This window comes from Mesoplodon bidens (genome assembly GCF_964165515.1).
Source record: "Mesoplodon bidens genome assembly, chromosome: 4".
Taxonomy (NCBI): domain Eukaryota; kingdom Metazoa; phylum Chordata; class Mammalia; order Artiodactyla; family Ziphiidae; genus Mesoplodon; species Mesoplodon bidens.
Genome location: NC_138160.1, coordinates 64260552 through 64283307, shown reverse-complemented (window position 1 = coordinate 64283307; position 22756 = coordinate 64260552). Strand labels below are relative to the sequence as shown.

Sequence of the window (22756 nt, the reverse complement as noted above, 5' to 3'; positions counted from 1 at the left end):
AAACATACATACCTATAATTACCTTAAATGTAAATGGGTTAAATGCTCCAACCAAAAGACACAGACTGGCTGACTGGAAACAAAAACAAGACCCATACATATGCTGTCTACAAGAGACCCACTTCAGACCTAAGGACCCATACCGACTGAAAGTGAGGGGATGGAAAAAGATACTCCATGCAAATGAAAATCAAAAGAAAGCTGGAGTAGCAATTCTCTTATCAGACAAAATAGACTTTAAAGACTAATACAAGAGACAAAGGAGGACACTACATAATGATCAAGGGATCAATCCAAGAAATATAAGAATCGTAAAGATTTATGCAGCCAACATAGGAGCACCTCGATACATAAGACAAATGCTAACAGCCAAAAAAGGGGAAATCGACAGTAACACAATAGTAGGAGACTTTAACACACCACTTTCACCAATGGACAGATCATCCAAAATGAAAATAAATGAGGAAACACAAGCTTTAAATGATACATGAAACAAGATGGACTTAACTGATATTTATAGGACATTCTGTCCAAAAACAGCATATCACACTTTCCTCTCAAGTGCTCACGGAACATTCTCCAGGATAGATCATATCTTGGGTCACAAATCAAGCCTTGGTAAATTTAAGAAAATTGAAATCGCGTCAAGTATCTTTTCCGACCAAAACGCTATGAGACTAGTTATCAATTACAGGAAAAAATCTGTAAAAACTACAAACACATGGAGGCTAAACAATACACTACTTAATAACCAAGAGATGACTGAGGAAATCAAAAAATTCCTAGAAAGAACTGACAATGAAAACACGACAACCCAAAACCTAGGGGATGCAGCAAAAGCAGTTCTAAGAGGGAAGTTTATAGCAATACAATCCTACCCCAACAAACAAGAAACATCTCAAATAAACAACCTAACCTTACACCTAAAGCAAGTAGAGGAAAGAAGAACCAAAAAGAACCCCCAAAATTAGCAGAAGAAAAGAAATCATAAAGATGAGATCAGAAATAAATGAAAAAGAAATGAAGGAAACGATAGCAAAGATCAACAAAAGTAAAAGCTGGTTCTTTGAGAAGATAAACAAAATTGATAAAACATTAGCCAGACTGATCAAGAAAAAAAGCGAGAAGACTCAAATCAATAGAAATAAAAAAGGAGAAATAACAACTGACACTTCAGAAATACAAAGGATCATGAGAGATTACTACAAGTAACTCTATGCCAATAAAATGGACAACCTGGAAGAAATGGACAAATTCTTAGAAATGCACCTTCTGAGACTGAACCAGGAAGAAACAGAAAATATAAACAGACCAATCACAAGCACTGAAATTGAAACTGTCATTAAAAATCTTCCAACAAACAAAAGCCCAGGACCAGATGGCTTCACAGGCAAATTCTAGCATTTAGAGAAGAGCTAATGGCTATCCTTCTCAAAACTCTTCCAAAGTATAGCAGAGGGAAGAACACTCCCAAACTCATTCTACAAGGCCACCATACCCTGATACCAAAACCAGACAAAGATGTCACAAAGAAAGAAAACTACAGGCCAATATCATTGATGAACATAGATGCAAAAATGCTCAACAAAACAGTAGCAAACAGAATCCAACATCACATTAAAAGGATCATACACCATGATCAAGTGGGGTTTATTCCAGGAATGCAAGGATTCTTCAATATACTCAAATCAATCAATGCGATACACCATATTAACAAACTGAAGGAGAAAAACCATACGATCATCTCAATAGATGCAGAAAAAGCTTTCGACAAAATTCAACACCCATTTATGATAAAAACCCTCCAGAAAGTAGACATAGAGGGAACTTACCTCAACATAAAAAAGGCCATATATGACAAACCCAGAGCCAACACCATTCTCAGTGGTGAAAAACTGAAACCATCAGGAACAAGAGAAGGTTGCCCATTCTCACCACTCTTATTCAACATAGTTCTGGAAGTTTTAGCCACAGCAATCAGAGAAGAAAAAGAAACAAAAGGAATCCAAATCGGAAAAGAAGAAGTAAAGCTGTCACTGTTTGCAGATGACATGATACCATACGTAGAGAATCCTAAAGACGCTACCAGAAAACTACTAGAGCTAATCAATGCATTTGGTAAAATAGCAGGATACAAAATTAATGCACAGAAATCTCTTGCATTCTTATACATTAGTGATGAAAAATCTGAAAGAGAAATTAAGGAAACACTCCCATTTACCACTGCAACAAAAGAATTCAAAAATCTAGGAATTAACCTACCTAAGGAGACAAAAGACCTGTATGCAGAAAACTATAAGACACTGATGAAAGAAATTGAAGATGATACGAACAGATGGAGAGATATACCATGTTCTTGGGTTGGAAAATCACTTGGGTTGTGAAAATGACTATACTACCCAAAGCAATCTACAGATTCAATGCAATCCCTATCAAACAACCAATGGCATTTTTCACAGAACTAGAACAAAAAAATTCACAATTTGTATGGAAACACAAAAGACCCCAAATAGCCAAAGCAATCTTGAGAAAGAATAATGGAGCTGCAGCAATCAGGCTCCCTGACTTCAGACTATACTACAAAGCGACAGTAATTAAGACAGTATGGTACTGGAACAAAACCAGAAATATAGATCTGTGGAACAGGACAGAAAGCCCAGAGATAAACCCACACACATATGATCACCTTATCTTTGATAAAGGAGGCAAAAATATACAATGGAGAAAAGACAGCCTCTTCCAATAGGTGGTGCTGGGAAAACTGGACAGCTACATGTAAAAGAATGAAATTAGAACACTTCCTAACACCATACACAAAAATAAACTCAAAATGGATTAAAGACCTAAATGTAAGGCCAGATACTATAAAACTCTTAGAGGAAAATATAAGCAGAACACTCTATGACATAAATCACAGCAAGACCCTTTTTGACCCACCTCCTAGAGAAACGGAAATAAAAACAAAAATAAACAAATGGGACCTAAAGAAACTTAAAAGCTTTTGCACAGTTAACCATAAACAAGACAAAAAGACAACCCTCAGAATGGGAGAAAATATGTGCAAATGAAGCAACTGACAAAGGATTAATCTCCAAAATATACAAGCAGCTCATGCAGCTCAGTATCAAAAAAACAAACAACCCAATCCAAATGGGCAGAAGACCTAAACAGACATTTCTCCAAAGAAGATATACAGATTGCTAACAAACACATGAAAGGATGCTCAACATCACTAATCATTAGAGAAATGCAAATCAAAACTACAATGAAGTATCACCTCACACCAGTCAGAATGGTCATCATCAAAAAATCTACAAATAGTAAATGCTGGAGAGGTTGTGGAGAAAAGGGAACCCTTTTGCACTGTTGCTGGGAATGTAAATTGATACAGCCACTATGGAGAACAGCATGGAGTTTCCTCAAAAAACTATAAATACAACTACCATACAACCTAGCAATCCCACTACTGGGCATATACCCTGAGAAAACCATAATTCAAAAAGAGTCATGTACCACAATGTTCATTGCAGCTCTATTTACAATAGCCAGGACATGGAAGCAACCTAAGTGTCCATAATCAGATGAATGGATAAAGAAGATGTGGCACATATCTACAATGCAATATTACTCAGCCATAAAAAGGAACAAAACTGAGTTATTTGTAGTGAGGTGGATGGACCTAGAGACTGTCATACAGAGTGAAGTAAGTCAGAAAGAGAAAAACAAATACTGTATACTAACACATATATGTATTCTAAAATAAAAAGTTCTGAAGAACCTAAGGGCAGACAGGAATAAAGACGCAGACATAGAGAATGGACATGAGGACACGGGGAGGGGGGAAGGTAAGCTGGGACAAAGTGAGAGTGGCATGGACATATATACACTACCAAATGTAAAAATAGATAGCTAGTGGGAAGCAGCCGCATAGTACAGGGTGATCAGCTCGGTGCTTTGTGTCCACCTGGAGGCGTGGGATAGGGAGGGTGGGAGCGAGATGTAAGAGGGAGGGGATATGGGGATGTATGTATATGTATAGCTGATTCACTTTGTTATACCAGTGAATAGCAGAAACTAACACACCATTGTAAAGCAATTATTCTCCAATAAAGATGTTAAAAAATAAATAAATAAAGTTTACATGGAAAAATAAGAGAATAAAATAGCAAAAAAAATAATTTTTTTTTTTTGGCTGTGCTGTTAGGCACGTGGGATCTCAGTTCTCCAACCAGGGATCGAACCCATGCCCCCTGCATTGGAAGCATGGAGTGTTAACCACTGTACCACCAGGGAAGTCCCCCCACCCAATTTTTTTATAAAGAGTAATTGTGGAGAAAGGCAATGGCCTACCAGGTAGTATAAATATTTGATATAAGCACCAAGTACAATGAAGTAGTAAAGAGTTCAGATATATGAACGTTTACTGCACAATAAGCATGAATCATTCAAGAAATGTTTGTGATAATTGTCATTTAGCCAGGAATAAAAAAAAGTTGGATTCCCACCTTATTCCTTACACCAAAATAAACTACAGCAGTGTCAACAATTTAAATGCAAAGAACAAAATCATCTGGCTACAGACAAAAAAACTAAATCAAGAAACAAATAACAATGGGAAAAATATTTGCAATATAGACAATTTCCAAGATCAAAACAAACCAAACAACAAATAGGTAAAAAATGGAATGAATGAGTTCACAGAAATTACTACTCCTGAACAAATGAAGACTCATTCATACCTCAAAATCAATCACAAACTGAAACTTTTCATGGATAAGATCAAAAGGTTTTGAAAATACAGCCTTGTGTTTAAAAGGATAGAGAAAAAAATAGCAACCTCCTCCTTTTGTTTGCAAAAGTGTAAATTGATACATCCTCTACAGAAAGCAATTTCAACAAAATGCATATTTCTCTTTGATCCAGCAATTCCTCTTACAGAATTTTATCCTGTAGATATACATGCACATGTGGGAAAAGATATGCTATTTCAACAGCCAAAGATCAGGAAAAACCTATATATCAAACCAAATCGATTCAATGGAGCATTAGCTAGCAACTGGAAGAAATACTGTTTATTAAGAGAAAAAAAACCCAAGATATATATAACATGCTACCATTTGAGTTGTTTAAAGGCGGAAAATAGGACATATATCTACTCTATGTCTTTGTACCTGTAATTGAACCTGCAAGACACACAAGAAACTTAAGGGTGACTGCCTCTGAGGTGCCTCTGAAGAGATGAGGAGATGAGGGAAGGAGTTGGGTTTACATTCCACTTTTCAATCGTGACCTATCAAGTAAATACACTCTTTTTTTAAAAGGAAAGTCTTATACTCTATTTCTTCTTCACTTTCCCACCCCAAAAGTATCCTGGCTTACACATCAAAAAAGGAAAATTAAATTATCCCCTTTGTCACAATATCCAAAACTACACATATAACTTTTACTAAAGTATGAGAAATATGAAAATGATACACGCTTCTCTTCCTTTGCTCACCTACTTATTATTCATAAGTACTAAGTCATGTGTTAAGTCATCTATTTTAAGCTACAATTGAAAAGGAGGATTATGAAAGTAATAGCAGCTGTGTGAATAATCAATTTCTAATCATGACACTCTTCTCAAGTCCCAGAAATCAGTTCTAACTCGTGGCAAAGGTGCTCACCTCCACCATGGCTTAACACCAAGGCTGCAGCACATCAGAAATAAAATAACCAGATTAAGGAAGAACAGGACAAGAAAATGGGGGGTGGGGGTGAGGTGAGTGTATAATAGCAGCAAAACAATGGTAATCTTGTTTTTTTGGGGTTTTTTTTTGGGGGGGGGTTGCAGTACGCGGGCCTCTCACTGTTGTGGCCTCTCCTGTTGCAGAGCACAGGCTCCGGACGCACAGGCTCAGCGGCCATGGCTCACGGGCCCAGCCGCTCCGTGGCATGTGGGATCTTCCCGGACCGGGGCACAAACCCGTGTCCCCTGCATCGGCAGGCGGACTCTCAACCACTGCGCCACCAGGGAAGCCCCCAAAACAATGGTAATCTTTACAATGAATTATAAACTTTTTTTTTTTGGCCACGCCTTGCAGCTTGTGGGATCTTAGTCCCCCAGAGATCGAACCCGAACCCTCAGCAGTGAAAGCACAGAGTCCTAGCCACTGGACCTCCAGGGAATTCCCTAAACTATCTTTTTATAGTTTTAATAAAGGCAATAATTCTCTCCTTGCAAGAAAATGTTTTCACAGAAGCCCTTTATTTTTTATTCCACTTGAAAATGGAACATTTACGTTGATTTTCTACCGAGTCCTAGGAATAGCAAAACTGTTAAAAGAATGAGAAAAAACCCAACATGGTAGCAACGTCTCTCAATAATAAATTTCCCCGAGCCATTTACAAGCACTCAAATGACAGGATTCATCAGTAAGACAATCCTTAAATACTAAGCTTCTTTGAGCTCTCCTTACAGAGACACTAAAGTAAATAAAACGCACCAGTTTAGATACTATTTTGTACCAACACAAAAACATCAAGTCACTATATGCTTGTTAATTAAATCATAATAGGACTCTACACAGACATGCAACCACAAGAAAGAAAATCAGTTATTCTATTCAAATATTAACATTTATTTATTTCCCAAACGCCTTTGATCAACAGAGCAGTACTTCTGCAAAGCTATTATGAACCAACTAAACTTAATACTCCTGCAGAGAAGCTCAAGGCATCTCACCTAACACTGCTAATTTATTAATTTGTCTTCTTTGCTATAAAGTTTCATGTTTTTCTAACATTCGATTACCTAAAAACCAATTATAGCTTCAATTGGCAATCTATTTTAATCTAAGGATCTGAAAATAATCTTAAAGGAAATGTATTTTAAAATGTCAAAAGATGCAATTTACTAAGCATTAGACTGTTTAGTCTAAACCATTTCCTATCATCTCTGATAAAAGAATTCAACTGTAAAATATAATCACAACCTGTTATAGTAACGTATTTAATTTTCTATTTTGCTAACCAAAGCTGACTAAATCCAGGGACTAAATAAACTGAACTGTGGCTACTTGCAAGTTATGAACTGTGAAATGGAAAAGGTGTATAAATAATACACACAAAAAAAGAGTACAAAGAAATTGGAAAGCGAGTCAGCTTGCTTAGGATTAAGGATGTTTGGGATGTACAGGGAAGGCCTGAATTTAAAATGGAGAAAATGCTGTTTGCTAATTTGAGAAGATTCATTGATGGACACAAATGAAGTCAGAATGCAGATGGATCTGGGAATACAACATGCCTGCAAAGGATGATTTCAGAAGGGCTCAACTGCACCCGATACAATATAGAGATGCTCACTACAGGATGCAGAGGAAAGGAGGACAGGTGGGAACAGAGGCTGAAAGTAAAGAGCTGATTTGTTTCCAAATCTGACACATCTCTAATGCAATTTTAGAAAGTTATTTTGCTCTACTGATTCACTTAAAAGAAATGAAGCAGAATTATATAAAGCATTAATTAAATATATTAGCCTAATAAGTAGAACACTTCTCCCTTACCCTTCTTTCCAGCTTTCCTAATGGACACCTTTTCTGCCTCCCCTGATCTAACCTGGTAAAAACTAAGCTTTTAACCTACACTGATTTTTGAAACAAAGCTCTGCTTATTGCAAAATTTCTCTAGGGCAAGGACCCACAACTTTCATCAGGTTGTTAAAGGAGATAGTGACAACAGCTTTTAAATAATTTCTTTCAAGACTCCCCATAACCACTGCAATGGAGAAAGAACAAAACTACCTTGTGCCATTTACTCCCTTCCCTAGTCCTATTCAACCTGGCTTCTAACCCAGTGAAAAGTTACAAATACAGGAGAGAAAAAGAATGCACCTCCTGTGCTTAACTGTGGAGTCCTCATCCTGTACTGTCCCAATCAGAGTTAGTTCTAGAGTCCTCTTTCTGACTTCAGGATTATAGGACTGCCACTATCCTTGAAGATCCTAGAATAATTTCTGAAGTCCTAGGTATAAAATTTAGAAGCTAAACTCTCTCCTGAGCAGAGTTTCATAACTTTCTTCCCACTTTAATGTGTCAAACCCCATAGAGTGCCTCATTTTTTTCCCTTAAGTAAGATGTTTAGGGACTTCCCCGGTGGTCCAGTGATTAAAGACTCTGCTTCCACTGCACAGGGTGCGGGTTCGATACCTAGTCTGGGAACTAAGATCCCACATGCCTCGCAGTACAGCCAGGAAAAAAAAAAAAAAAGAAGATGTTTAGGACTTCCCTGGTGGTGCAGTGGTTAAGAATCTGCCTGCCAATGCAGGGGACATGGGTTCGATCCCTGGTCCAGGAAGATCCCACATGCCACGGAGCAACTAAGCCCACGAGCCACAACTACTGAAGCCCTCACACCTAGAACCCGTGCTCTGCAGCAAGAGAAGCCAACGCAATGAGAAGCCCGCGCACCACAACGAAGAGTAGCCCCCGCTCGCAGTAACTAGAGAAAGCCCGCGCCCAGCAACAAAGACCCAACACAGCCAAAAAAAAAAACAAAAAAAAAAGATGTTTAAGAAGCAACATAAAAATCTGCAAATAATATCATCATTAATTATTAAGACATGCAAACAATCATCTGTTTGTGGAAAAGGGTGACTCAAGACTAGCAATGAGGTGCTCAGATGGGAGAGGCCTGTACCAGCAATGAAATTGGATCTGTGGCCCTAGGAACTGCCCTTAGGTCTAGGTGACTTGTTTCCCCAACTGTCAAGTAAGGACCAATGCCACACACATTTTCCACATTCACAAAGCACTGCTCAACTCTGTTCTTGTTTGAATCATTTTTGTTATTTCTATGTTAATCACTGATTGTCAACAACTATTAATGCTGAAATCCAATTTTACAAAGTGTAAGGGCTACTGATAGTAATGACCCATTCTGATATTTTAAAAATTGGTTTTCAGATTCTTCACTTCATAGGTGAGTGGCAAATTTGATTTCATTTTACTCCTGGGGAGGAGACACCTTTAATTAAAATGTTAGGTACATGTATACATGTCATACACAGAAAACCAGCTTTATAACATATCAAAAAACATCTACCGAGCACCTGCTGTGTACAGAAACACGGGGGAATTCAGGCATTAGAAAAAAGTAACAACAAAACCCATCTCTGTCTCCTGGTTAAATGCATTTTAAAGGGTAGAAGGGGTCCATAAGGAGAAAAACCAGGGCAGCAGTTATGGATGATATGAACCGTATGTAACATAAGGCCTCTCTGATCTCTGAATTTCTGACAGCAAGTCCTCTGGTTTCTGATAGTGGTCAAAAATGACTTTCTTCAGGAAGGGCACCTGACCTGGCCCTGGAAAGAAGGGTGGAACTTAGACAAAAGAATGACAACATGGGTGGGGTGGGTGTCCTATACAATGGAGCATGGTGTACAGTGAGTTCAGTGAACAACGGGTAAAAGAGCTTGACTAGAATAATGAAAGGTTCATGTAGAGCAGAGAAAGAGATAAGAGACTGACAAGCTAACCAAAATATGCATGACTCTGAATGTCAGGAATTTGGAATCTGTTCACACGACAATGGTAAGCAATGGAAGAGTTTGGTTTGGTGTGTGTATGTTACAGCTAAAGAGTTGGGTATGAAGATGTGCAAAGTAATGCTTTAAAATAGTTTGGGGGACTTCCCTGGTGGTCCAGTGGTTAAAACTTTGCCTTCCAATGCAGGGGGTGCAGGTTCGATCCCTGGTCCGGGAGCTAGGATCCCACATGCCACGGGGCCAAAAAACCAAAACGTAAAACAGAAGCAACATTGTAACAAATTCAATAAAGACTTTAAAAATGGTCCACACCATAAAATAGTTTGGGAGCAAGGTATACAAAGGCTACAATGCAAGGAAAACACTGAAGGAGAGCTAAGGATGAAATAGTGAGATGAAATAGTCCATCCATCCAAACTATTCAAAATATTGAATAGTTTCAATATTTTCATCCTTGAAATAGTCCAAGGATGAAATAGTGAGATTAAACTAAAGTGGGTGTAGGAGCAACATGAGAAAGCAGTAACCAATGCATGAATGACTCCATAGCTCTTCAGTTCTAAAATTCATATTTAACATTTCTGAATCAGTATGCATTTACAAATCAGTATGTACATATAACACAGTGATGTAGGTATAACTATTATGCCATTTTACAAAGAACCAGAGGCAAAGAAACAGAACTTGCCTGAAGTTAGGTAGCTGGTGAAAGACAGAAGTGAATCCTCCACAGCTTAACTCAAGCTCTTAACCCCTACCTTATTTGTCCCTACGCATAACCAGTCTATCACCTTTCCCTTACGTGAATGATACCAATCTTCTGGGTCTAGGAAGACTGAAAATATGATGAAATATATATACAATGGAATAATACTCAGCCATTTAAAAAAATGAAATTTTGCCATTTGCAACGACATGGATGGACCTGGAGGGTATTATGCTTAGTAAAACAACTCAGAAAAGACAAATACAGTATGATAGCACATATATATGGAGTCTAAAAAATAAAACAAAGGAATGAACATAAAAAAAAAGAAACAGACTCAGAGATATAGAGAACTAGTGGTTACCAGTGGGGAGAGGGAAGGGGGATGGGAAATAGAGGTAAGGGGATTAAAAGGGACAAAGTATTATGTATAAAGTAAATAAGCTACAAGGATATACTGTACAGCAAAGGGAACATAGCTAATATTTGACAGTAAATTTTTGTTTTATATATAAATTTATTTATTTATTTTTGGCTGCATTGGGTCTTCGTTGCTGTGCGTGGGCTTTCTCTAGTTGTAGTGAGCGGGGGCTTCTGTTGTTGCGGAGCACAGGCTCTAGGTGCGTGGGCTTCAATAGTTGTGGCACACAGGCTCAGTAGCTGTGGCTTGCAGGCTCTAGAGCACAGGCTCAGTAGTTGTGGCACATGGGCTTAGCTGCTCCACGGCCTGTGGGATCTTCTCGGACCAGGGATTGAACCTATGTCCCCTGCACTGGCAGGCGGATTCTTAACCACTGTGCCACCAGGGAAGTCCTACAGTAACTTTAGATGGAGTGTAATCTACAAAAATTTTGAATCACTATGTTGTACACCTGAAACTAATATTGAAAATCAATTATACCTCAATAAAAACAAATAAATAAGTTTTTTTTCTTTCAAGTTTTAGGTCGCATAAGACTCAACATATAGAGTAAAACCTGCTCAAGAGCCAACTCCAAGACCCTCCAGGGAGCCAGAGACCTTTTAACACACTACAAAAATCAAGCACCTCGAAAGGCTTCACTGTGAGCTGGCACATAATTTCCTTTTACCAAAATAATGCATGTTCAGCTATTGCTAAAGTTAATTCTTGTCCCTTTCTCTCTTAATCCTCCATTTCTTTTTTTTTATTTTTATTTTATATTGGAGTATGGTTGATTAACAATGTTGTGTTAGTTTTGGGTGTACAGCAAAGTGATTCAGTTATACATATAGTACATGTATCTATTCTTTAAATTCTTTTTCCATTTAGGTTATTGCAGAGTATTGAGCAGAGTTCCCTGTGCTATACAGTAGATCTTTGTTGGTTATCTATGTTAAATATAGCAGTGTGTACATGTCAATCCCAAACTCCCTTTCTCTAACCCTACTTGTCATAACCTTTCATTTTCATTTGGCAACCCCAATACCCAAATTCACATCACCTAATATAAAAGGGGAAAAAAAGGAGGCAGGATTTCCAACTGAAAATAAATCAAGAGAGTTAACATCCTTAACTGCCTTCCTCCTCTGCCTAGCCAGAAAAATAAGATAATTATTTAGTATAGTTATGAGGGGAAGGGGAGTACAATATTAACTATTCAAAGTTATGTACCAATTGTTTGAAATGGGAATAAATAGCATGAGAAACGAGGTAGATTTCAGGTCTTACCTTAAAATACACCAAATTCCCTATTTCTACTGTGGGGGGAAAAAGTATCAGGAAGTGTTTAGAGGAGAAAATAAATTTTCTTGAAAGTAAGCTATTATCACACCATATAAACCAACTCACCCTTAGCTAGCTTAATATTGAACAGAACTTACAACAGATATCTAAACATCAGTGTAACATTTATTCTTCCTGTGGTTACAGGAAAATTATTTTTATGAGTCTGTATAAGAAAGGCATATGCATTCTGTCTCACATTAGCGTTTTATGTATCATACATGCACAAATTTAAATTCACCTCCTCTGGGATTACAATGTTCTCCAATGACAGACAACATTGTTGATTACAGTATATGTACATAACCAAGGTTTTCCAAAAACAGTCATCAGCCAAACACTGTTAATGTTTCTGTCCAATGATGAGACATTAACCATGTATTTCAATTTGACAAAGGCCCAAAAAAAGTCATCAGCCAGACACTGTTAATGTTTCTGTCCAATGATGAGACATTAACCATGTATTTCAATTTGACAAAGGCTAAGTTTATCAGTTAGCCTTATTCCCTTTCTACAGGGGGGAAGATAGTCTATTGGTTAAGAAAACCAGCTGGAATCAGGCATGGATTTGAATCTGGTTCTCTTACACAGATATGTTATCTTAGGCAAGTTTATCTAATCTCTTTGAACCTGTTTCCTCTATTGTAAAATCCCTACCTGTTAGGTTGATATGAAGATTAACATTAATAAGAGTTAACATTTATCAAGTGTTTACTGAGTAAATGGCACTGTTCTAAGTACCTTACATAAAAGCTACTTTTAAGTCACTCTGAGGCAGCAGTATTATTCTCCTCACTTTACAAATGAGGAAGCTAATGCACTGAGAGAATTCGGTGGGCCCAAATACATAAAGCTATTAAGTGGAGGAGCCAGGACTCAGACTCACTTGAACCCAACCTCTTAACTCCTATCAACATGCTAACTTAATGTATCAATATTTAAATACCTCTGTACAGTGCTTGACCCACAGGTAGCAATCAATAAAAATTAGTTATTGTGATCATTAAAAACTAAAGCCTCAGGACTCTCCTGGTCGCACTGTGGTTGAGAATCTGCCTGCCAACGCAGGGGACACGGGTTCGAGCCCTGGTCCGGGAAGATCCCACATGCCGCGGAGCAACCAAGACCGTGTGCCACAATTACTGACCCTGCGTGCTCAACTACTGAGCACATGTGCTGCAACTACTGAAGCCCACCCACCTAGAGCCCGTGCTCCACAACGAGAAGCCACCAGAATGAGAAGCCCATAGAGTGCAACGAAGAGTAGCCCCTGCTCGCCGCAACTAGAGAAAGCCCGTGCACAGCAACGAAAACCCAATGCAGCCAAACAAATAAATTAACTAATGAATCAATTAAAAAAAAAAAAAACTAGAGCCTCACATACATCTCTACATATTGGTTGCCCCAGTTATTACCCTGTTAAGAGTCAGTAAAGACGGGACAGACTCAGATAGCAAGGTGAAGAGGAAGAATGGCTTTCAGAAATAATTTTAGTAATTAAACGTTGGTTTTGTAAGTGTAACTTTAGCAAGTTATCAAAAACGTGATGGGAAAGCAGTTTTAACAATAAAGTCCATAGGGAAAAGCACACACACAAAAAAACCCCTCAAGTAATGGTAATGAACAAAGTGAGGACCAGAAAACGAATACAAAAAACAGGCAGAAACACCACTCCTGCCTGCTTCAGTGCCCTCGTGTACTCAAAAAGGAATCAGAGCTTTTTCAAAGCCTGAAGAAACTCTAGCAACATCAGAAGTGCTATGTCTTAGACAGTCACCTTACTGCAGAGGGACCCAAACCTGGATACAAGCACATAAAACAAGTGGCTCAGGTCCCAACAGTTGCCACACTGTGCTTGTAAACTGCCCTGTATCCTTATGGAAAAGAGGACTGTAATTTCATTCTGCAAACATGAAATTAACGCCCACAGAGGGTAAGTGACAGCATAAGGTCAAGCAACTAGTATCACCATTAGGACAAAAACACAGATTTTCCTGAGCCATGTTCAATAAATTTTCTTTCCACTAAGCACTAATTAAGATAGTGTAGTGAGACATTCTTAAAAAGTACCCTACCTCAGCTAAATGTTAGCAGCAGGATGACTTGGTAACCAATTTTAGTTAAAATTTTTTTCCTGAAGGAAATGACCATTCTTGTTTATCACTGTATTCTCCCCGTACCTATATTACTTCATTGCACTAATAATATTTGTTGAATAAACTAAGCCCCAAGCCATCACCCTCACTGTAACCTTACAAGTTACACTAAAGCCCCAAATCATTAAATGAACTTCATTTATCCTTAAGACCACTCTCTATAAAATATCTAGCTCACAAGGCCTATTTTTATTTCATAGCCTATTATACAAAATCTTCACTATAGTCTGAAAAGTCTATTATATGCAATTATAACTATATAAAATTTAAAATTCAAGGACAAGCATAAGGGCAATTCCCCACACATAAGAAAACAACTCAAAACTTTCTAGTTTTTTGCTGAATGAATCCTTCTCTGCTCCTATGCAGTTTTAGTAACTTAGATACTCTGTGTTAAGGCTACTTGGTATTAACAGTCCCCTACAAGAAGCTTGAAAAGCCAAATGAACTTCACCACCTCTATCAAAAAACAAACAGCACCAAGAACTATTGTTCAGTCTTCACTGCCTACGTCTCTTACCCATACAACCAACTTAATTTTTCTCCTATGACAACTAAGGAAACTGGGTAGATTCAGAGGGAGCAGATCCTGGCCTATTAATAAGTAGTAAAAAGAGCCACAGGGAAATTTCCCATTACAAAAATATAAGCACACATACATCTAACCACCAATGGAAAGCCACCCTGTGCTTTCAAGTACCACTTCCAACAATATTCTACAATCAATAAAAGGCCAAATAAAGCAATAATGGAGAACAGTGAGACTAAAGTTACATGTTAAGATTTTGGGAATGACGATTGCTAATTCAACCACCACAACTGTTATGTCTGACAAACCAAACCTCCCACTCACCTTCTCCCTTCAACACATACACACATACATACACACACACACACACACACACACACACACACACGATAGTACTCACATTACGAGACTATCTGTCCAAGTTGGTCTTGTTTTAGCAAGGAGGAAACATGTCTGTGAAATATCTGGTGGGCCAGGAATCATGTGAGGTTAAATGGTAAGCAGAGAAACCACCACATAAATTATTTATCAGGAAAGCTGCCATCCTGCCACCGGCCTCCATGTTTCTGTTTTACAGAAACACTAACTGAGAAACATATTCAACTTTTATTCTACACCTACCTTTTTTTTTTCAGTAATATGACAAATGGCCAAAAGTTTATTGGGACATACATAGGATTGAAGAAAGAGATAAATATCTAAGTCATTATTTTAACAGTTTCCAGCTGTTAAAATAACATTGTTGTCTTTCATCACAACTGTTGTCTTTCATCACAACTTTCAAGAATCCCACAAAATTCATTTAGCTTCATTATTTCTTAACTGTTTTACAGTAAAAGAGCAGTTTGCACCATGTTTATGGAAATATCCAGGCAGAACAGCTCTCTCCTCTGCAGCTAAGTACATTACGTCCTTCCCGAGACTGCTTCTACTATTTATACCTAATCATGGGTTGTGGCTCACTGGCCCAAAGACCAGCATCCTAGGACTCCTAAACGACTGTCATTTCTCTAATGTATACACAGATCTTCCTTGACTTACACTGGGCTTACTGCCCGATAAACCCATCGTAAGTTGAAAGTATGGTAAGTCAGAACTGCATTTAATACACCTAACCCACTGAACATTATAGCTTAGGCTAGCCTACCTTAAATATGCTCAGAACACTCCCATTAGCCTACACTTGGGTAAAAATCATCTAACAAAAGCTTATTTTATAATAAAGTGTTAAATATCTCATGTAATTGATTGAATACTGTACTGAAAGTGAAAACAGCAAGGTTGTATGGGCACAGAACGGTTCTTTACCTTAGCGATCCTGTGGCTGACTGGGAGCTGCAGCGTGCTGCCCAGTGTTACAAGAGTAAGGTACCCAGGAAAAGATCAAAATTTGAAATACGGCTCCTACTGAATGTGTATCACTTTCACATCACCTTAAAGCTGAACCACCTTAAGTCGGGGACTGCTGTAGTTGGGGCTTCAGTAGTGCTCTGGAGTTTTATAGCTAATCTTAGTTTTCCAGGAAATTAGTAAAGTCATAATTGGGAAGAGGGGTGATAAGTAAACAATCTTCATAGAGCTCCTTGCTCCTTCTCTTAAACAACTCAAGTCAGGAGTTGTTTATAGTCATTTTAAAATACAAAGGAAAACAGTGATTGGGCACTCTTGTCTAACATAAACCCATCCTTGCACCCTAGGCAACCTACTTCTAAAACACAACGGGTAGACTATGCCCTACACTATGCCTATCATGATTAATTTGAAGTAAAACAAACAAGTTACCTTAACTTATAAGTTCATTATTGACCTGACTAGATTTTAAATTACTGATGCCACCCTCCCATTCTCAGGAGCGGAGACTGACATCCTTTCTAATGTCATCAGGGAAACAAGGCATGTGTAGAAAAGGCCTATGTCTGGATTAGGACAAATCAAGTTTGAATCTCTGAGTTTAGTCACTTCTCAGCAGTTTAAAATTGGCCAAATCTCAACTTCTGCTTCAGTAAAATATGTATAAAACGCCACTTGTCTCAAAAGACAGAGTGGAGGATGAAAGGGGATAGCTAATGTGAAGCGCCCCAATACCTAAGTAGTGCCAATATTTACACTGCCTTGAAGCAACACTTTCTGGAAGCCTCCTTTATAAGTGCCAAACACATTGTTAGGTACTTTTTCATGTCTTAAGTCTTCGGAAGTCCTTTAAACATTTTCCCCATTTCTCTGTTTTAAAGAGGTTAAATAACTAAACAGGTCACAGAAGTGATGAGTACTAATTCAAGCCCAGGTTTTTCTGACTGCAGAGTATGATCTGTCTACTGTGTGCCTTACATGGCTACTTTTGAAAACACATGCTTCTCTCAGTGGTTTCAACTGGAAAAGTTAGAATTGAGCAGTTTTATAAACATCATAAATTCCAAAGTGAACAATGATTTTTAGATTTTAATCAAGCCTACCATCATAGTTAAGGTTTACTAGCTAAAGGACCACAATCATTTCAATAGTTGTCCTTATACTGAAACCATTATTTACAAAATCCACGTCATCAAAGGTAAACCACGGTATGGCTTGTAATATGATACTTAGCTTTAACCAACAACCAAGGCTACTGTTGAAACCATTCCAAGAGGTCTTGGTGGCACTTGATTCATTCAGGGATTTAGTGCTTGCTATATAAATAGCACTACTTACAGTAAATCCTTGTAAAAGTCCAAGACAAGGCTACCATGCAATAAATTTCACATTTCATTTGTACTCAAGATTAAAGCCCTAAGTAGTATACAATCTACAATTCTTATGTCATATAAAAATAATTTCATTAATATTGTATAAATTGTACCACCTCACAAACTAGTCAATTGACCAAATTTGTAAACCATTAACAAAAACTTCTGGCAGAAAACTTACGGTTTAATTCTTCAATACTCCACAAGACAGATAGATATAGGACTACTTCTTATAACCCCATATTAATTCATAAGTATATTCCAAAAATTAAATTCCAATAGAGGTTATGTCCTAAGCTTACAAAGCAGATAATTTATAATTGTGGTTTTAAGGCTCTTTTTGAAGAACACCTTTAAGCCTTTCCCTCCAAAACTGTGACTATGCCTATGCATATACAGGTGCCCATGCATTATACTTAAGGTACTCCATTAAAGTCCATCTATAGCTCCCCTCAATTTATAGGAAATTCACCAACCCCAGATAACAACTCCTTATTTAGGAAGTTATGTACAGTATTTACAGTTTTAAGAGACTTTTCTCCTAGTTTTTAAACAGTATGGTCCCTTGAAGAATTCACATTTAACAGCTCAAAATTTTTATTTACTCACAACTTTACATTAAAATGACACTTCTAAATTTTTTAAATTCCTGCAACACTAAAAACCACCAACAACAAAAAACTGGTGTCCTTTGTCCACTATTATTAAGAGTGCTCACAAGATGTGTGGCCCTGAACTAGGGGTGGCAAAGAAGAGAATTCCATGATACTGTCAAGGCTGGTGACCTTGAGAAGTTTACAGTCTCGTTGTACAGTCTATTAAAAAAAAAACCCTCCTTCCACAATCTACTGACCATTTTGCACAAATAGGTGTGGTCTCTAAACTGAAACCTTTAAATGGATAGGAAAAGGAAGACTGTAGAAAAAAGAACCGGAAAACAGATTCAGAGAAATTAAAGGAAAAACATGACCAAAGGATCAAATTTTCCAGCAACACATACCTAAGAATATGTTTAATTTACCACATATACCTAGTTTTTAAAAACCTAAAGCCAATTCCACAAGAATTGTGGAACTAGGAATTAAAAAAAAAAAGATTTAGACATAATTACTAACTCAATAGAATTGATAAAACAAAAATGACACAACTTATACAACGACTTTACCGAAAGAAAATGGTACTGCAAACTATTAAGACAGCAAAAAATTTAAGCAGATGGGGAAGAAAAAAATATATGGCAGCTATGCTATACACTCCCACTGTCACGCCCATGGCAGACATCACTAATTAATCATGCAATCCTTTCCCCCTACTGAGCTTAATTTCTTCCAAAAAAACCTTCCAGTAGAAATCAGGGTGGGCATTATAACTGAACCTATTTGTTGTCCTTGATAGCTATTTTTCAAATACTGTTCAACTAAGCGAAGAACCAAAAATTTATGTATTTAAAGTTCAATGAATTTATAATCGACTTCATTTAGAGTTTTTCCCAAAACAAAATACTCTTTAAAAGTTTAAATTTTCTCTGTTGAAGAGAATAAAACATTATGGTCAATATAACCTTAATCAGGAAAAATACTCTTTTTCAAAAAAAGTACATGAGTTCTAGAAAACTGTAATAAATTATATTTTTCAGCAGCCTTCGTTTTTGACCCAGTTTGAATGAAATAACCAGAAAGAATTATTTTTTCTGAGTATCAGTAAAGTTAAAAGCAGACATACCTACATCATTCAGGGATTAAAAAAGAGAAAGTTTTTAAAAAAAGATAATATATACCTGTAAAATGAATAAGCAAAAGAAGCACTAACTTTGTTCTTGCAGTTTAAAAGAAATACCGGTCACTATTAAAACTCTAAAGAGAATGTGACCATTTTAAGATTTGTCACTTCCTTCCAGAAACGATTTAAGGTAGAACACAGACTCCAGAAGTGAGACGATAAAAAGGGAAATAAAAATAGATTCCTGGAACTACAGGATCATACTATGATGGGTGATGTTTAGCATAAAGTAAACTAACAGAAGTCAAAACCTGGATTCACTCTAAGTTTTAAGAGAGCACTGTGGGATAAGTGATAAAGTATTATTTCCTAAATCCTGAAGTCTAGCAAAGACTTCATAATATTCTATGAAGAAACCAGAAGGCTCCAGCTTCCTAGCACTAATAGGATTCAAGTAGTACATAAACATAGGCAAGGCTGACAGATGACAACACAATGTCAGCAATATAAACACGATAAAAGGGGGCATTTCCCCACCCCAACTCCAACCTCAATTGATACTAATACTAAAAATAATAAATTGCTTTGAGAACGAGAGTACTTCTTTAGTTTTTTCAGCAGAAGCTGGTAAGTACACATGACCTCAAATTATACGTATCTTTTCCACATCATAGAGCTCCCTGTGTATAACCAAACCTTTTCCCATTGTTTCCTGTTATTTTAAAGATTCGTTTGAAAAAGTGTTTGCACTACTTTTACTTCTCAAGTCCAAAAGCAAAATGAACATTCCTGCCCAAGGCCTTTTTTCTCCCTAAAACAAGAGTGAAACATGAGCCCTCTTTAAAGACTTGCTATATTCCTAGAGTGTGTATAAAACCTTTCAAAGTCCATTTGCATCCAATTGTCAGTTGGGGCTTTTTCATTTGGACAGGCCACTCACCTGGAGGAAAATGATTTCCAAATTTGCCTAAGTTGCCAAATCACATATGGAGACAAAAAACTGACTGTTTTTGCTCCATAAGACAAACCATTTTGAATAAATGAACATGACGCCAGGAAAGTAAGGTTAATAATCTGGGTAATTATTGCTGGAAACAACTTCAGGGACAAAGAGAAACGCTCATTTAGCTGATACTTATGGGACAGCTTTCTGCTAAATGGCTTTAATCTTATTACCAGTACTTAGTAGCAAACAGAGGACTTTATAGAACCTATGTGATAAGTGGGAGGCGGAAATCTAAAGACTTATCAAAGTTCCTTCAGAGAGCAAATTAAGGAAAGCCACGGTTTTCCCCACTACCGAAAGGAATAAAGGGGGAGATAGGTCAGGAACCATTCCTTTTCCCTTGTCTAGCTAGAAACACAAGCGCCCCAAAAGTGCACAGCCTAGACCGAGGCTCCAGCCTCCGGCAGTGAGGAGGAATCAACAGCGATGAGTGGAGCCCAGACTACGTTCTTACCTCCTGGATGCGCTTCCTGGCCCGCTGAAGCACTTCTTCGTAGCCCTTCTGCCGCAGCTCGCTAAGGCTTTCGTAATACTCCTCCGGGTCATCGGTCTCGGTGAAGAGTACCTGGGACAGGATCTTCCAGCCACAGGTGTCCAGGCCGTGACCCAGGTAAACCTGCAGCTGGTAACACAACGTGTCGATCTCCTGCTCGGTCATCTCCGGGGCGCCCCCGAACAGCACCGTCCACATGCCCGAGGGCTCCTCGGGGAACACAGGCAGGCACGGCTCCAGCTGCGAGTTCACGGAGCACAGCTGCTGGTGCACCGCGCGCAGATCCTGAAAGGAGAAGAGCCCGGCCCAGCTGCACTCCTCGGCCGGGGACTCCAGCTCGGCGGCGGGCTGCGGCTGCTCAGCGTCCGAGAGCGTCAGCGCCGCCGGGTTCGCCTCGTCCTCCCTCACCATTTCCAGCACCTCGATCTCCTCGGTGACCGTCCCGCAGGCGCTCACTACCCGCACCGACGACACCGGCGCCTCCTTGGGAGCCGGCGGGGCTGCCGCAGCGGCGGCCCCCCCCACATCCCTGCCTCCAGATGTCCTCCGGACCGGGCTGGAGTTGGCCCGCACTAGGCTCCGGAGAGGGCTCTCCGCCCCTTTGCCGGCCGAACTCCGCAGCAGTGAGTCCCCCCGAAGGCTGCACGCGCTCCGCGGAGAGCCTCCCTCCGCCCAGGTCAGGCGCCTCCGGGACCCGGGGCTCCTGCCCAGAGTCGCGGAGGCAGTGGTCTCGGGGCGACCCTTGCCCGCCGGGCTGCCCGGCCCCCGGGTCCCGTCGGACGCGGGTGCGCCAGGCTCAGCGCCCCCTCGCGCCCCCGCCTGCTCCCGGGTGCCGCTCCTCTGCCTCTGGGCCGTCCGGTTGTGGCAGGTTATGGCAAACTTGCCCTCAATCTCGTTCCAGGCTACGATGAAGACGAACTTGTGCTTCTCGCGCTCGTCGAACACATGGGGCCGCACAGCCACCCAGTCCGACTCGAGCGTCTCCTCGAGCGCGAACGACATGGTGGCTCCGGCGCCAGGCCGCGGGGAAGGCGCCGCCGGCCCTGCCCGCCCGAGGACTCACCGGCTGACTGCACCGCGCCCCCAGCTCACCCTCGCCGGGAGCCTTCAGCCATCTTAGCGCGCCGGCCGGCTCTCCCCGCTCGCTCCCCCGTCTCTTCGCACTCGCAACCGCCGCGCTCCTTTGTGGTGCGGTTCGCGGGAAAGACAATACGCGTCGCAAGAGCAGGTAGTTCACATGGTCACGTGCGGCCGGATCTGTTTACAAGCCCTGCGCTGCGGCAGCGCCTCGCGCCCGCCCGGGCCCCAGAGCGAGGCCGCGGTGCTGCGTCTGCGGCGCTCCGGAGGTGAGGCGCGGGTTGCCTGGCGCCGGGCAGGCGGGTAGGTGGTCGGGACCGGGGGCTTGTGAGCCTCCGCCGCTCGCCCGGGCCGATCTCCCCGCCCCTCCTCCTCTTCTTCCCGACCCACTAGAGCCGGCGTGACGGAGGAACGCGTCTCCTAAACTCTGCGCCTCAGTATCGCCACAATGTTGCCATTCGGCTGCTGACGTCGCGGCTCCACGAGGGACGTAAACACGGGCACGTGCCGCACGCTGGTGACGCGGCGGCGGAGGCGCGCACACCCTGCTCGCGCGCGTCGGCCCCGCCCCTCTGCGTCTCCCGCCCCCGCCCGCTCGCGGCCGCGCGCCTGAGTCTTCTCTTCCTCCGACTCAGCCTCCTTCTCCGGCGGTCTGGAGCCGGTGACCCGCATGCAGAGAGAGAGGCAGGTGTACCCTGCGGGACAGGTGGCCTCCGAACCCAGGAAAAGAGGAACGAAGGTGGAGGAGCTGAGAATTTTTGAACTCCAGTCATTCAAAGGGACCCTCAGGTGTAAATTTTCCTCCATTCGCCCGGAGGGGTAACTCCTATATTGAGAAAGAAGTAGTCCGTAACGTTATGTGAACTATGTGCTAAACTTCATTGGGATCCCCTAGACTATTGGGTTCTCTCCTAGCACCCTTGCGATACAGTTTAAGATATGAAAGGAAGATGTCTGAAGACAACCCAGTAGAACTCCAAAACAAAATAAAATTAAATGAAAATTCAGTCATGTCCCAATAGTATGAATGTTTACATCTCAGTTCATCAGTGTTTTATTGCTTCAGGATTCATCATT

At 40.2% G+C, this 22756-nt stretch overlaps 1 protein-coding gene across 2 annotated transcripts in view; it reads right to left on the bottom strand.

The window, feature by feature from the left end:
• Window positions 1-21698, bottom strand: part of JMY (junction mediating and regulatory protein, p53 cofactor) — a 71392-nt gene extending 49694 nt beyond the window's left edge. For both annotated transcript variants that reach the window (XM_081231296.1, XM_081231297.1), the window contains exon 1: window positions 20564-21698. In XM_081231296.1, the coding sequence (XP_081087422.1) occupies window positions 20564-21604 (1041 nt within the window). In that variant the 5' untranslated portion in view covers window positions 21605-21698. The remainder of the gene's footprint in view (window positions 1-20563) is intronic.
• Between the last annotated feature and the right edge of the window lie 1058 nt (window positions 21699-22756).